The sequence below is a fragment of the Xyrauchen texanus genome, chromosome 45 (genome assembly GCF_025860055.1).
Source record: "Xyrauchen texanus isolate HMW12.3.18 chromosome 45, RBS_HiC_50CHRs, whole genome shotgun sequence".
In the NCBI taxonomy this organism is placed as follows: domain Eukaryota; kingdom Metazoa; phylum Chordata; class Actinopteri; order Cypriniformes; family Catostomidae; genus Xyrauchen; species Xyrauchen texanus.
The window spans coordinates 22,073,027-22,086,624 of record NC_068320.1 but is presented as its reverse complement, the minus strand read 5'-3'; the positions used below and the strand labels follow the sequence as shown (position 1 = coordinate 22,086,624).

Here is a 13,598-nt window from a genome sequence, read left to right as displayed (position 1 = left end):
GAATAAAGATGGTTCACATTTTCCACATTAGTGTGAAGATTTTATATAAAATGCAATGACCAGAATGCTATAAAAGGAGGAAAAGCCAATTAACGTCAAAAATGAAAAGAACAACCTTCACCTCTATTGCAACATCTTGTTAACTCATATACTGTATATATTAAAACAGATGCATGAGTTCATGCACCTACAGGCTGGATAATAATTCGGAGACAGTATTTGCTGGTCATGGAATGAACATTGCTTTGTTGAGAGCTTAGACAGATGGGAAAATGAGGCAAAAATAGACAAGTGGAAAGATTTATCATCCTTCAAAATCCTAGGTGCTGTCATCCTGTCTGACAGTAGAATGGCTTATTGCAACACCTACTCCTTAAAGAAAAGCACAAGGGGGTATTAAATCTTTCAAATATACAGTAACTTCATACCAGGAGCCAAACAAGATTGAGCATGTGTGCCATCCTCTGCAGTCAACAACTGATTAACCCTTGTGCATCCTTGTGGACATTTTTGGCTTTTTCAGTTTTGTTTTTTTTGATAACTTTGTCTGTGTTAATGCTAACTGCATAAAATTTTCCACTGGTGTGAATTTTTATTGGAATTTTAATATTTCACCCTATTTTCTTTAAAAAAATATTTTTTGCACTAGTTACACAAAATACTCCCTCTTAGCGTCGTTTTGGACAAAAATGGCACATTGAAACCCATTAAAACTGTGATTTTTAATCCCAGTGCCATTTAACTATAAAATTATGCAATCTTGTTTAACATGCTTTCATTATGTTGGCAAGGCTTCAAAATTTACATTTTAAATATTTTTTATCAGATCGTGCCATTTTTTCAGGTTTGGCATATCATCGCTTTTGTTGTTGTTTTCTGCTGTTTTTGGCTTATGCATATTATAGAGCCAATTAGATACATTATGAATATATAATTGTGTGAGTGGGTTGGTATGGATTTCAGAGTGTGGTTTGTATGTGTCTGAGGCTCTAATAATAAAAATTAAAAAAATTCTGTTTAGCATTTATTAAATTGAAAATAATTATAATTATATTTTTTATAAAAAACAACAGTGGCATTATGTAAACAAACCGGCGTTTAAAGTGTTAAAATTCTGAAAATAAATGAATGTTTGGTAACTATGATTAGAACTGATTCTGGTTAAAATATAAGTCAGTGAAAGTAGAAAAAAATATTATTCTATAATATTTTTATGACACTTTTTTGACATGGCCATTTTTGTCCATTATGGACCTAAGTGGTAGCTTTTTTTTAAATCTGATACTGCATAAAAAATAGGAAAGCATCAAAATGAATGTTGTTGTTAATCATTGACATATCCGAGGCTCTAATAATCAAAGAAAAAAAATTCTGCTTAGCATCTATTAAATTGAAAATAATTACTATTTTTAATTTTTTCCTAAAAAACAACAGTGGCATTATGTAAACAAACCAGCGTTTAAAGGGTTAAAATTCTAAAAATGAATGAATGTTTGGTCATTATGATTAGAGCTGATGCTGGTTAAAAAAATTATGTCAGTGAAAGTGGAAAAAAATATAAATCTATAATATTTTTATGACAGTTTTTGGACATGGCCATTTTTGTCCATAATGAACCTATGTGTAACTTTTTTTAATTGATGCACAAGGGTTAAATCAATGACTGATTTCGAGTTTGAATTTGATAAAACAGCACATTTATACTTGATTGTTTAATTCAGGCGTTCCTTTTGGCACATTACATATAAAAGTTCACAATGAAAACAGGAAAAGTACTTAATAATATTTACATTTTAAAATAATTGAAACTTCAGGTTAAAAAATGCACATAAAACACCAGATACATAATAAGCAAGTAAAAGAAAAAAATCATATCAAGGTCTTGTTTTACTCTCTGGCATATCAAAGTCCCTGTCTCGCATTCTGCTTGTGGCGACATTATAATGAGTCTTCACTGAACAGGTGGAGAAAGGCAGGGATCAGGCAGCACACAAGGAAACCTTCTGCTACTTCATACTGTTAAGGAATTTGGGCTGTTCCTCTCCACGCGGCAGCAGCAGCTCACCACCGATTTTGGGTCCCTTTTTCTCCTGTGGAAATGAGAAATGCTGGTTCAAACAGAAGCATGCCACCACTAGTTACAAATACAAGCCGATTTGTTCCATATAAGATAATTTATAATGCATGAGTGCCAAAACCTAAATCTACAGTAAATAAATAGAAGCTGTACCTTTAACATGCCGTCTCTCTCCCACTTGAAGAGACCACAGTGGCTGGAATGGAGGATGAGAAACACAAGTTTAAAGTTATAATAGTAACTGTTAACTGATGGTTAAGTCTAATGTCTTTATCATGTTATATGTAAGGGATCATTTACAGTTATTAAATCGCAACACAAAAAAAATTAATAAAAAACATCATCAAGTTTTGATTGACCCTGAAGGGGTTTATTTTGCAATAATGACTGGCTGACAGTACATTTTACAATTTTTAACACAACTATTTACCAAAGATTTAGATAAATAGACATGAAACATTGACGAAATGAAATAATTTTTTAAGAAAGAAGGGACCATAGAGTAATACAAGAGACAAATCTAGCACACTTATGTAGGAAATTGGTTGCCTGGGACCAACCATCAATTATGCAAAAACATTTGACTGCAGAATATAGTGATTGACCAATCAGAATCAAGTATTGCAGAGTGCAATGAACTATAAATATGGTAATAACGGATGATAACTAGAACTATAAATCATAAAAAAGGTACCGATATGTGTTCTTACCTGCAGGCACCGTGTGGCATCCGTGCAAGGCAGATCTTCCGTTGCCCACATGGGCATTTGAAGAAGCGTTTGACAGCGTCGTGCCAGAGGTAGTCGTGTTTCTCTTCCACGCAACGGTCGGCTGGTTTAAAGTGGGTGTATTTACACTGTGGGTAAAAGGAGTTCATGAAGTGCACAGTATAAACCGTCTGTGATATACAGATGTAATCGATCCGAAACCACATAATCCTTTCCTTTCCGATTTGTTACTTATAATGCAGGACCAATCACTGCTTATGACTGTGTAAACACTAATTACAACAAAATTGGTATTAATTTATAGGGCTGTTAAACTCGAACAGCTAGAACTGCTTAATGCACCATTTTGCAGTATTTTCATAGCAAAGCACACAACACAGATAGTAATCCATAAATTAAATAGTACATTGAGAGATGCTGCACTTCCTTGGTTAAATAGAGTACTGTGTGTTGACTTACAGTTTTGCAGGTGATGGCACGACATTTCATCTCCCTTATACTCTTCATCTTCTCCTCCATCTTCTCCTTTTGCACCAGTGGTTCAAAATACTCTTGCATGGCCTTCTCCTCGATCTAAGCATATGGCATGTTGTCAGACATGATATAATCTTGTATCCACAACATAATTTGAATGAATAGCTGCATGCAAGTATTTCAATAAAAGTAAAAATCTATCAAATCTATTTAAACAGGTTGAACGCTTGTTGCGCTGTATCCCGCTGTCAAAGAAACCACATGGTCCATCCACCCATCGTGACATCAGAATATGTAGGGGAAAGTATATCAAGCCAAGATACACACCTCTCCCATCATCCATGAGTTTGAGGATTTGGCATCGAGGATACGCTGAAACTCCTCTGATTGAATGTACTCTAGCTGTGCCCGCCTCTTCTTCAGAGCTGGCTCCTCCTCCTCACAAGTTGAATTTTCATCTGTTACTGCAGGCGGATATTTAGATGAATAAATGCCAGAGAGTAAAACAATCAATAAAACTCACTTGTCGATGTTTGGTTTTGTTTGTACCTTCAGGTGTGGATAGATTTTGTGCCACTCTCTCTGTGATTTCATCGCTGCTGGCTCGCTTGCGTTTCACAGCGTTCGGGTCATCTTTAACAATGACTGAGCCTTTTGCTTGCAGTTTCCTCACTGCTGCCAACTGAGCAGAAATGGGACGAGCTATTAATGTATAACTTATTTAATATAGTTGGTGGACATTTTGATGAAAAGGTAGATCTTGTTCCATAGAACTATGAACATTCCTGCTGTTAATGATGGCTTTTATTTATTTGACTACCATACATAACATAAAATAATGATCATATGACAATAGCCTCCTCCACTGCCCAGAGCAGTTTACATTTCTGTCGCAGAGAATTGAGTTGATTGCATAGATACACTATTAGGTTGGGCTTCAGTCATAATTTTAGAAAAATATACAACAAAAACTTGTTACTTTAGCATGTAACTTAAATGTCCTTTTTTTTCTCTCTGGACAAGTATCTTACCAATTTACAATGCTTAATGTCGAGCCCTGGCTTAAATGTATGCTCTAGTCGATTTTGTGTTTTGACCTTTTGTGAACTGCGTTAAACTCTCGTTTACCATGCTTTGTGGGTGTGACTTTTTTGCCACGTCATCACCATTCATATCTATTCCACCAATGTGTTTGGTAAAATTACTACTAGAGCACAAAATTGTTTACAAGAGCACAAAGATCTTCATAGATCTAGACTCTTAATTTTGCTCTAAAAGTGCACCAGATTGATGCATTTAACTTTCAAATGTACAAAATGTTCTTACAGGGTAGCATGCCCCCAGAACCCCTTAGAGGGTCCAGCCACCATAGTCTCACAAAATCCTGTGGGAAACACTATAGAAAACCTTGAATTTGCTTTTTATTATATAGATTATGATAAATGAGACTCTCCAAAAAACTGCTGAAACATCACAAAAATAAATTAAACTTAAAATGTCCTCTAATTTTTCATGGTGTAAATAAGATAGCGCTGAATAACTGCTTTGATTTGGTTCCCAATCGTGTCATGAGTAACATTTTGTGTTGACAAAGCAATCAAAAGTTATAGCATTACAAAATTAATTTATCAGATTTTTTGTTATTATATAGATGTTATTCTCCAAAAACATCTCCAAGTGTCATTAAGCCTCTCCAAACAAATACAAATATAAATTGTACAAAAGAACGAATCACACAGGCAAATACAACAATGACTACAGTTATGTTCTCTCTGTGTCATGTACTTGGCGCCATCACTTGGTGGACATATGTAATTAGAGTGTACAATCCTCTCTGCCCATATTTGGATGACTTCCACCACTTCTGGTTGCAGCAATCGGAATACAATGACACTAAACAATGTACTACATAATTTCCGATGAAGTCATCTGATCCAGGAACGCTAACGTGTTTTTAGCCAGATAGCACATTATGCTTCGTATGAATTATCTAATGATCGATGTATATGATTATGTTGTGTGTGTGGGCTCGTTTTAACGGGAATCCCTTCCTCCAAACAAATAGTATGACATTTTATGTACAGTTTATTTTTTTGTGAAGTAATAAGCGAAAATGTGGCTTATAAGCAACACCCGTTAACATGTAACATGCATGTCAAAGACATGTACTTAGCTATTACTTGCTAAATGTTTTGTTGGAGTAAAACAAATAGGCTATTTGTATTCTACTTTTTGAGATCTTTCCAATGACATATGACACATGGCTATTTGATCCAGATTATATTATGTTCAGTGAAAAATAATTCATAAATTATTCAAATGGAACATTTCTGATTTGTCTGCAAATTTCAAAGCAGTTTTGGTCATAATGCCTACATACATTGTAAAGTAAAGCTTTTAAGCTTAAAACAATACCTTTTTGTGTACATTTTGTTTTGGTCAAGACTGTAATTAATTGTTATAACTAGTTATTAATATTTTGATAATATTTTTTTCTGTGCGAGCCCGCTATTCAAGCTTAAAGGGTTAAGAAATACATTTGATGCCAGACACACACACACACACACACACACACACACACACAAGGGGCATTTTCATTAGAATTTTTGCCCTGAGACCATTTTAATTTTTGACATTGGAGAAGCAGCATCTAATGTTGCACATATACCCCAAAAAGGAAAATTTCCATTTACTTCAATGCAACACATATTTTAGCATAACACTGTATTTACACAGCAATCAAATGGCTTTGCCTCTCACATTATGGAACATTTTCCTAGGTCAATACCTTTGCAGCTGATTTGATCTTTGCTGAAGGCGGAGAAAGATCGAGGAGAATATCCTCCCCCTCTGAAAAGCCACGCCCCAGTGTTGGAACAGGACGGTCTGAGAGACGGGACATGGGCCCAGCGGGTCCTTCTGGAACCTCTGAGGCAGCTTTCGGGGAAATCAAGGGACTCCTGTTTACAGTTGGTCGTGAGGGAACAACAGGCCCTGTGCTATTCTGGAGCACTCTGAGGAGAGAGAAGCAGTCATTTCGGTGACAGTTGTATCAAGAGCTACTTACATTACACTTTGGGGGGTGGGTCAGAACCACAGGCAGACAGAAGCATGGTAAGAACACAGAGCCAATCAAACCTGCTCACCTCTTCTGAATCTCATCTGCCCTCTTCTTTCTGGCCATTAGTCTCTGCTGGTGCTGATCTTTTTGCTGTTTGAGGAGGTCAGATGCAGAGATAGACTGAACTGGAGATCCAGACACATCTAAATGAAAGGGCAAATGAAAAAAGTCAGACAGAAGTTAAATTTGCATGATTATTAACAGGCATTGAATCCTTATATTCCAGTGAAATTCTAAAATGGCTTGATCTCTGTTCATATAAATTGTGGTCTGGTTTTCTATGGCCATCTGCTGGCTAACAATTAAACTGCAGCACCAGAGAACATGTATGTAGCAATTGAATAAAAAGTTCAACCAGTAGCTCTCAAATCTCATTTGAGTTTATGCACATTCAAACTTGCCGTGTCATGATTGGTTACAAGACCATGCCATTGATGCATCAGGTTTGAATGTGCATACATTTCAAAGAGATTTGAGAGCTCTTTAAAGATTTTCAGCAAAACACTTTTGTTCTTGTCCTTAATTATTTTAAGCTTTTTGAAGCTTGACAGCCACTGGACTACAATCTACTGTCATTTTATGGATAAAAGCAGCTAAACTGCTAAACTTCTCCTTTTGAGTTTCTTTTGGTAAAAATCATACAGGAAACGACAAGAATGTGTGTAAGAATGTGTTTTGTGTGAAATATCCATTTAAATTACCTGTATTCTTGGATTGTCCTAAATGTCTCTTAATATGAAGTGCTCCTGGCGTCGGCATAGACATGAGATCTTTGAAATCATCTGAACAGCCTGATACTGCACCTGAATTCAGAGCTACAGGAAACAGAATTAAAAATTAATTAGAGGATCTCCACACAAACATAAATGGCAACCATTCCAAACAGAAGGCAAGCATACTCGAGACAAATTTTACCTAGTTTCTTAGTTGGGATAGATGCCAAAACAGACTTAATAGAGGGTTGTTTCTTTGGCTGTGGGGCAGACCTGTCAAAATAATAGAGATTAATGCAATAATTTTAGGGTTTGTGTGGATATACAGTGGAGGTGACAGCCATCATAAGAGACAGTGAACTCACATTGAGGGTGCACAGGCGAGTGAAGACATGCCCCCATAGTGGAAATCAGATTGGCAGAGGCGTTCCTTCAAACTTCCCCGCCCCTTTGCTTTGCCAGGGGCGGAGCCTGTGAAACTGGACTGTAGCTCTGCCCTCTTTGAGCTCATTTTCTTGTACTGGGCTTTGACGTGGTATTGGCAGTACTGGCATTCATACTGGTAGGGAAACAGAAGTAAGCTATTGAGTGACTGATCTACTTAAGAAAACTGTGGATAATAAGTATAATTTTCAACAAGGAGACTCACCAAATTGACTAGCTGAGTGCAGGAGTCTCCGTTCTTTTTTTTAGCCTTGCAGGTGCCGAAATCCATGGCTTCCCCTAACATAAGTACCTTCTGTGGGTGGTCCACTGTCAAGCAGACCTGAAGAGAGGGACACATAGTACATTTCTGGTCAAATGAAAACAGGGTTCATGTGCACAAAAGATTTTTGAAACCTAGTGTACTTCCTTAATTTGTAATATATCTGAGTGAAACAGGATATTATACAAATAAATAATACAGGGAAAGACGATTTTATACACTGGGAAATGTGTACTTAAAGATAACGTGAGGCTATAATATTATTGGACAAATAATATTATTCATCAGTAGAAAAGTGGGTTTACACTGTAAACCCTAATGTTTTTATTCCTGGAAAAATCAAGTGGTCTTAATTACATTATTTTAATTGTCAAGTTTCGGGCTAATAACTCAAACATCTATGTTTCTTGAACTTATTTTTCTTTAGAATCTTAAGATAAAAAAAGACAGGGTTTTAAGTGTTATTAACACAAATTATTGAGTACAAAATTGAGGCTACAGGGTCTTGCGCAATTAATTCATTATGTTTCCTTGGTCAAAGGAAACATATGGGGTTCTTCAAATAGTTATTAAAACTCAGAGGTTTTAGCTCTTTTGTAGTATTTCTTATGTTGTTTTGTTGCAAATAGTTGTTTTGTGTGATGTCACCATTAGGGTGATCTTTGTCCCCTTTGGTCAAGTCATCTCAATTCTCCTTGTGCATGTGTAAATAAAATAGAAGTGTCAAAGCATTTCTGTGGTAAATATGATTAGAATTAATGATTGATTATAATACATTTTCTTTAAGCTGTGTATTACATTTTGTATTATTTATATTGTAGTCCGTTCAATTAAGATTAAAGGGATAGTTCACCCAAAATGAAAATTATCTCATCATATACTCACCCTCATGCCATCCCAGATGTATATGACTTTCTTTCTTCATTAGAACACATTTGATGAAAAATAGAAAAAATATCAGCTCAGAAGTCCTAATGCAATTGGATGGTGATATGACATTTGAAGCACCATAAAGAACAGACAGCCTACATAAACATCATCCATATGAATCCACTTCTTAAGCAAAACAATTGCTTTTGGTGTGAAAATCTTTTTTTTTTTTTTACTTTTTAACTATAAATCATCGCTTCAAAGGTTGTAGCTTTATCCACTTGCATTTTAAGGACTTACTGAGTCAAGAAGTTTTTTCTATTTTTCTTAAAATGTGTTTAGCTAAAGAATGTCATATACATCTGGGATGGTATGAGGGTGAGTAAATGATGAGAGAATTTTCATTTTGGGGTGAACTATCCCTTTAATTGGTAGAAAAAAAACAACATTTAAATAGCAAATCTGAGTTAAATCTACTTGCACAAAAACAAGAGAACAGAACTTACTAAACATTCCTGGAGAGTTAGTAGTCAAAGAATTGATGCATTTCTATGCCCAGCCTTATTTTGTTTAAACGGAGTATTCGGAAATAAAACAGAAACATAGAGGCTGCAGGCAGCCACAGTCACCCCGTTTCCTAACCTGACGGCAAATGACACACAGACATCTTTTCTTTGTTAATCAGTTTTTGCCCTAATCAGCAGTGATGAGCAACGGTACATTCTATCAATTGCTTGTTTTCTATTTTCGGCATTGCGCCGGTAACTCTGTCAGCTGTGAACCGGCATTGGTCCAAAAATTTTCTCATAACAGTATATTAAAGCCAGCATCTCCTGAGCCAGTTAAAAAACAAATTGATTTTGACAGAGAATGTAACCTACTAATTGTTTTTCCCCTCAGGTCTGTCACAAATACTCAGTGGTTCAGAATAGAGAAGAGGTGACAGACATTCCAACCTACATCTCTCTCTTTGATTGAGGACTCAAAAAATATGTCTTGGCATAGAAATGCATCTATTCTTAATTTTAAAAAAAACTTACACAAGTTTTGGAAATGCCATTAATCAATTCAACTGATGGAACAAGTTAACTCAATCAGTTGAGTTAAATCAACTTACTAGGATTTCCATTGTAGAGGCTGAGAAAGATTTTGATGGAGAATTATGATGATAATCGTGCATAATTATGCAAAGGACAATTAAGAAAGTAAATGTGGCCCATTTCACTTTTATGTTGTTGTTTTTAATGTTAAAAAAATGACATGTTTAAAAAATATTTTCTATCTGAAACACATACAAACCTCACTGGAACCATCTTTGTTCTTCATTGGGTTTGGATTGAGGATGCCAATCACTGTTCCAGTGTCAGTCTTCCACAAATCTGTGTGCACATTACCAAACAGGAAGAGAGACACATAGACCTCCAGGTTATGCAGATCATTCAGTTTCCAGATGCTGAAGGTTTTCCCCTGCAAAAAATTCAAGATTTTTGAATCATATTAAATGCACTCATTGATACCAAACTTGCCTATGCTGGATGACAGGTATCAGGGAGGCTCATTGCTGCTTACGTTGTTTTTGCTTTGTGGGGTGATCTTATTTACGACAACTGCGAATGTGACCCAGTCACTATCCTCCAAATTGTCCCTAGCCAGACGATCGGGTAACTGAGAAAGCTTAATCATCCTGCGGTTGGCCATTTTTTGCTCTAAATCTATGGAAGACAGACGTGGTTTCCTACAGAGTGGGCAAAAAGAGATACATAAATGCATTAAGGCTTATCATAGTGAACAAATGTCAAATGATAATCAAATAAAAGTTTAGACAATACTTAATGTTTGTTTACATTTATCCATCTACAAAAATCTACACTTTAAAGAAAGAAAAGTAAGTTACAGTACACTGACCTGAGTCTGAGACCTGAGAACTTCTCCACAGCTACCTCTTGACTGACAGATGAACGGGGCGTGGCTTGACGCACAGTGGGAGGACTCTTAACAGGGGGAGGTGACTTCAAGGTGCTGTTTACTTCTGTGTGCGCTCTCATTGGCAGTTGGCAGTTACTCATTCTCTGGCCAATAGGACTCAGCGTTTCTGAGGTGGCTGTTTAAAAAAAGAGATATGTTTGAAGAGTTTGTCATCTTATTTAATAAAATGCAGAAATCTCACTCTCACGGAAGAAAAAGTTACCAAAACCCTCTTTGAGGGCAAACAGAATAAGAAACTATTGAAATATTTTCAATTATGTACAATGTACCTGCTTTAGATTCGTGAGCCATTCTCTGCTTGTTTTTTAGTTTTGCTGTGGTGTCTGATGATGGCAGAGAAGCCCTACTGGCATGTTGTGTTTGTGGGGCGGTTTTAGAAAGCCCCTGGGATGGTGTTAAGGATTTGGTGCTTGACTGCTTCTTTAAGGAAGGTTTGTTTTCTGGTTGTGTATTTCTCTGTGAAACCTCTAGCTGTTGTTGTAATTTTTGCATTTTCTGTTGCATCGACTTCAATTCAGCTGGAAAACAGAAAACCAATCATAATCACCACACTACAGAATGCATATACCTCTTTCACATCCAAACACAACTAGACTATCTACCAAGAATCAATCACATATCCCAAACACAGAGCAAAGCTTTTTTTTTTCTCCCTAATTTGGCATTCCCAATTCACTCTAGGTCCTTGAGGTGGCGTAGTGACTCAGTCCGGGTGGCAGAGGACGAATCTCAGTTGCCTCGGTGTCTGAGATTGTCAATCCACGCATTTTATCACATGGCTTGTTGAGCATGTTACCATGGAGACCTAGCGCATGTGGAGGCTTAACGTTATAATCCAGTGTCCAAGCACAACTCACCATGCGCCACACCGAGAGCGAGAACCACATTATGGCTACCACGAGGAGGTAAATCCAACGTGACTATACCCACCCTAGCAACAGAGCCAATTGGTTGCTTAGAAAGCTCACCCTGGATTTGAACTTGACTCCAGGTGTGGTAGTCAGCGTCTTTACTTGCGGAGCTACCCAGGCCCACACAAAGCAAAGATTAAAGGGATAGATAACCACAAAAATATTAATTCTCTCATTAGTTACTCACCCTCATACATCCCAGATTTTACTTTCTTCTGCAGAACACAAACGAAGATTTTAGAAGAATATCTCAGTTCTGTAGGTCCATACAGTGCAAGTGAATGGTGGGCAGAACTTTGAAGGTCCAAGAAGGCAGCATAAATGTAATTCGTATGATTCTAGATGTTAAATCCATATATCCAAAAGCAATGCATTTAAGTGCTTTTGTTACTGTAAATTCTCCTTGATGCCCAGTAGGTGGCGATATGGACGAAGAATGCAAATCGCCAAAAAACAAAAGAAGAATGTAAAAGTGAAGATTTGTAGTAAAAAGGACTTTTACTGAATTATATCTCACCCACATATATCATATCGCTTCTGAAGATGCAGATTACTTTTATGCTGACTTTGTGCTTTTTGGAACTTCAAAGTTATAGCCACAATTAAATTGCATTGTGAGGACCTACAGAGCTAAAATAATCTTAAAAATGTTTTTTGTTTATGTTTAACAGAAGAAAGCAATGCACATCTGGAATGGCATGAAGGTGAGTAATAAATCACACAAATATATCCTTTCTGCCAATAAGTAAATTAAACTAACTGTAGGTGACATTGCAGATATAATGTATTAAAATATCAATAATATACAACTGATATGTGGTCACAGGTTTGTGCATATACTAGCCATTTTATAATGTCTTTGAACATGTCTTAAAAGGTTAGAGTGAAGAATGCCAGGGTCTAATACTCCTACCCTCCAGATCTTCTTTCGATTTATTCAAGTCACCATCGCCACCAGTTGAGCTGGATTTCCCAGGTGCTACCTTTTCCTCATCCTCCTGTTCCTCCTCTGGCTCAACATATTGATCACCATCATCATCCTCCCCATCAAAGAGGTCATCCAGATTGTCACTTCCCTCTCCAGCAACTGCAGCAGTTTCTGGATCTTGGCCCTCACTCTCCGCAAATAAAGACAGCAAGATGTCCAGATTCTCCTCTTCTGATGTCACACACACAAGAAGGCAAGAGCAGATCAGACAATTCTCAAGTGTATAGTATAGAATATTATATATAATAAGCATTATACATTGTCAAACGACCATACAGCCTAAGTGTCAAAAGATTTCGTAGTGTATAAAGTGGCAATCCATTCAAACTAGACAGAGGATATTAATACATAAATAAAACTACAGTATATATTATTTACTATAATATATACTAATTGTATAACTACCATCTTAAATAATGATGTTATAATTGAAATGTACTATGTTGGGAACTGTGTTAACAACCAGATCCCATTTAATTTAATCTGATTTATATAACTGAAGGGTTTTAACGGCACCATCAACTGTATTAAATGACCAGTTTACCTGTCATTTTGATTTCGATTCTTTTTCCTTGTTTAAAAAGGGAAGAAGTGTCTCGGACGCTGCAGTTGTTGTTTCAATGTTGGCGCGAAAAATGATTAATATTCAGGACCCCGGAACTACGTCACATTTCTCCATTTCTGGAAGAATTCTGTGCCTGCCCGTAATGTGAATGAAAAGAATAACGCGACATTAAATTAAACAAAACTTTGTAGAAAAGTAATATTTAATTCTAAAAATGTGATCTGTAACATTTTCTTTAGTATTAAGAATTTAATACTAAAGAAAATATTATCTCGATTTGTGGTGGTCACGTCATATTGTGTTTATTTGCCATGTCATGATTTTTTCATATGATGGGTAGTAAAGGTAGTAAAACTGGTATTTTTTACAAGGTACTTTAAAGAAATACTATCGAAATACCATGGTAAATGTCAAAATCTACTACAGGCTAGAAGTTTTTAAAAACACACACCATTCTGG

At 36.3% G+C, this 13,598-nt stretch overlaps 1 protein-coding gene across 1 annotated transcript; it reads right to left on the bottom strand.

Annotated features, from left to right (window-relative positions):
- Positions 1–155: 155 nt before the first annotated feature.
- Positions 156–13,200, bottom strand: mcm10 (minichromosome maintenance 10 replication initiation factor). Its single transcript, XM_052118742.1, has 18 exons — positions 13,119–13,200; positions 12,500–12,745; positions 10,945–11,193; positions 10,595–10,790; positions 10,259–10,424; positions 9,989–10,156; positions 7,763–7,879; positions 7,479–7,672; positions 7,316–7,386; positions 7,102–7,215; positions 6,426–6,543; positions 6,068–6,293; positions 3,829–3,961; positions 3,607–3,743; positions 3,265–3,378; positions 2,788–2,933; positions 2,231–2,273; positions 156–2,090 (listed from the first exon to the last, which is right to left on the bottom strand). The coding sequence occupies exons 1-18, from the start codon at positions 13,123–13,125 to the stop codon at positions 2,007–2,009; spliced, it is 2,529 nt and encodes an 842-aa protein (XP_051974702.1). The 5' UTR covers positions 13,126–13,200; the 3' UTR covers positions 156–2,006.
- Between the last annotated feature and the right edge of the window lie 398 nt (positions 13,201–13,598).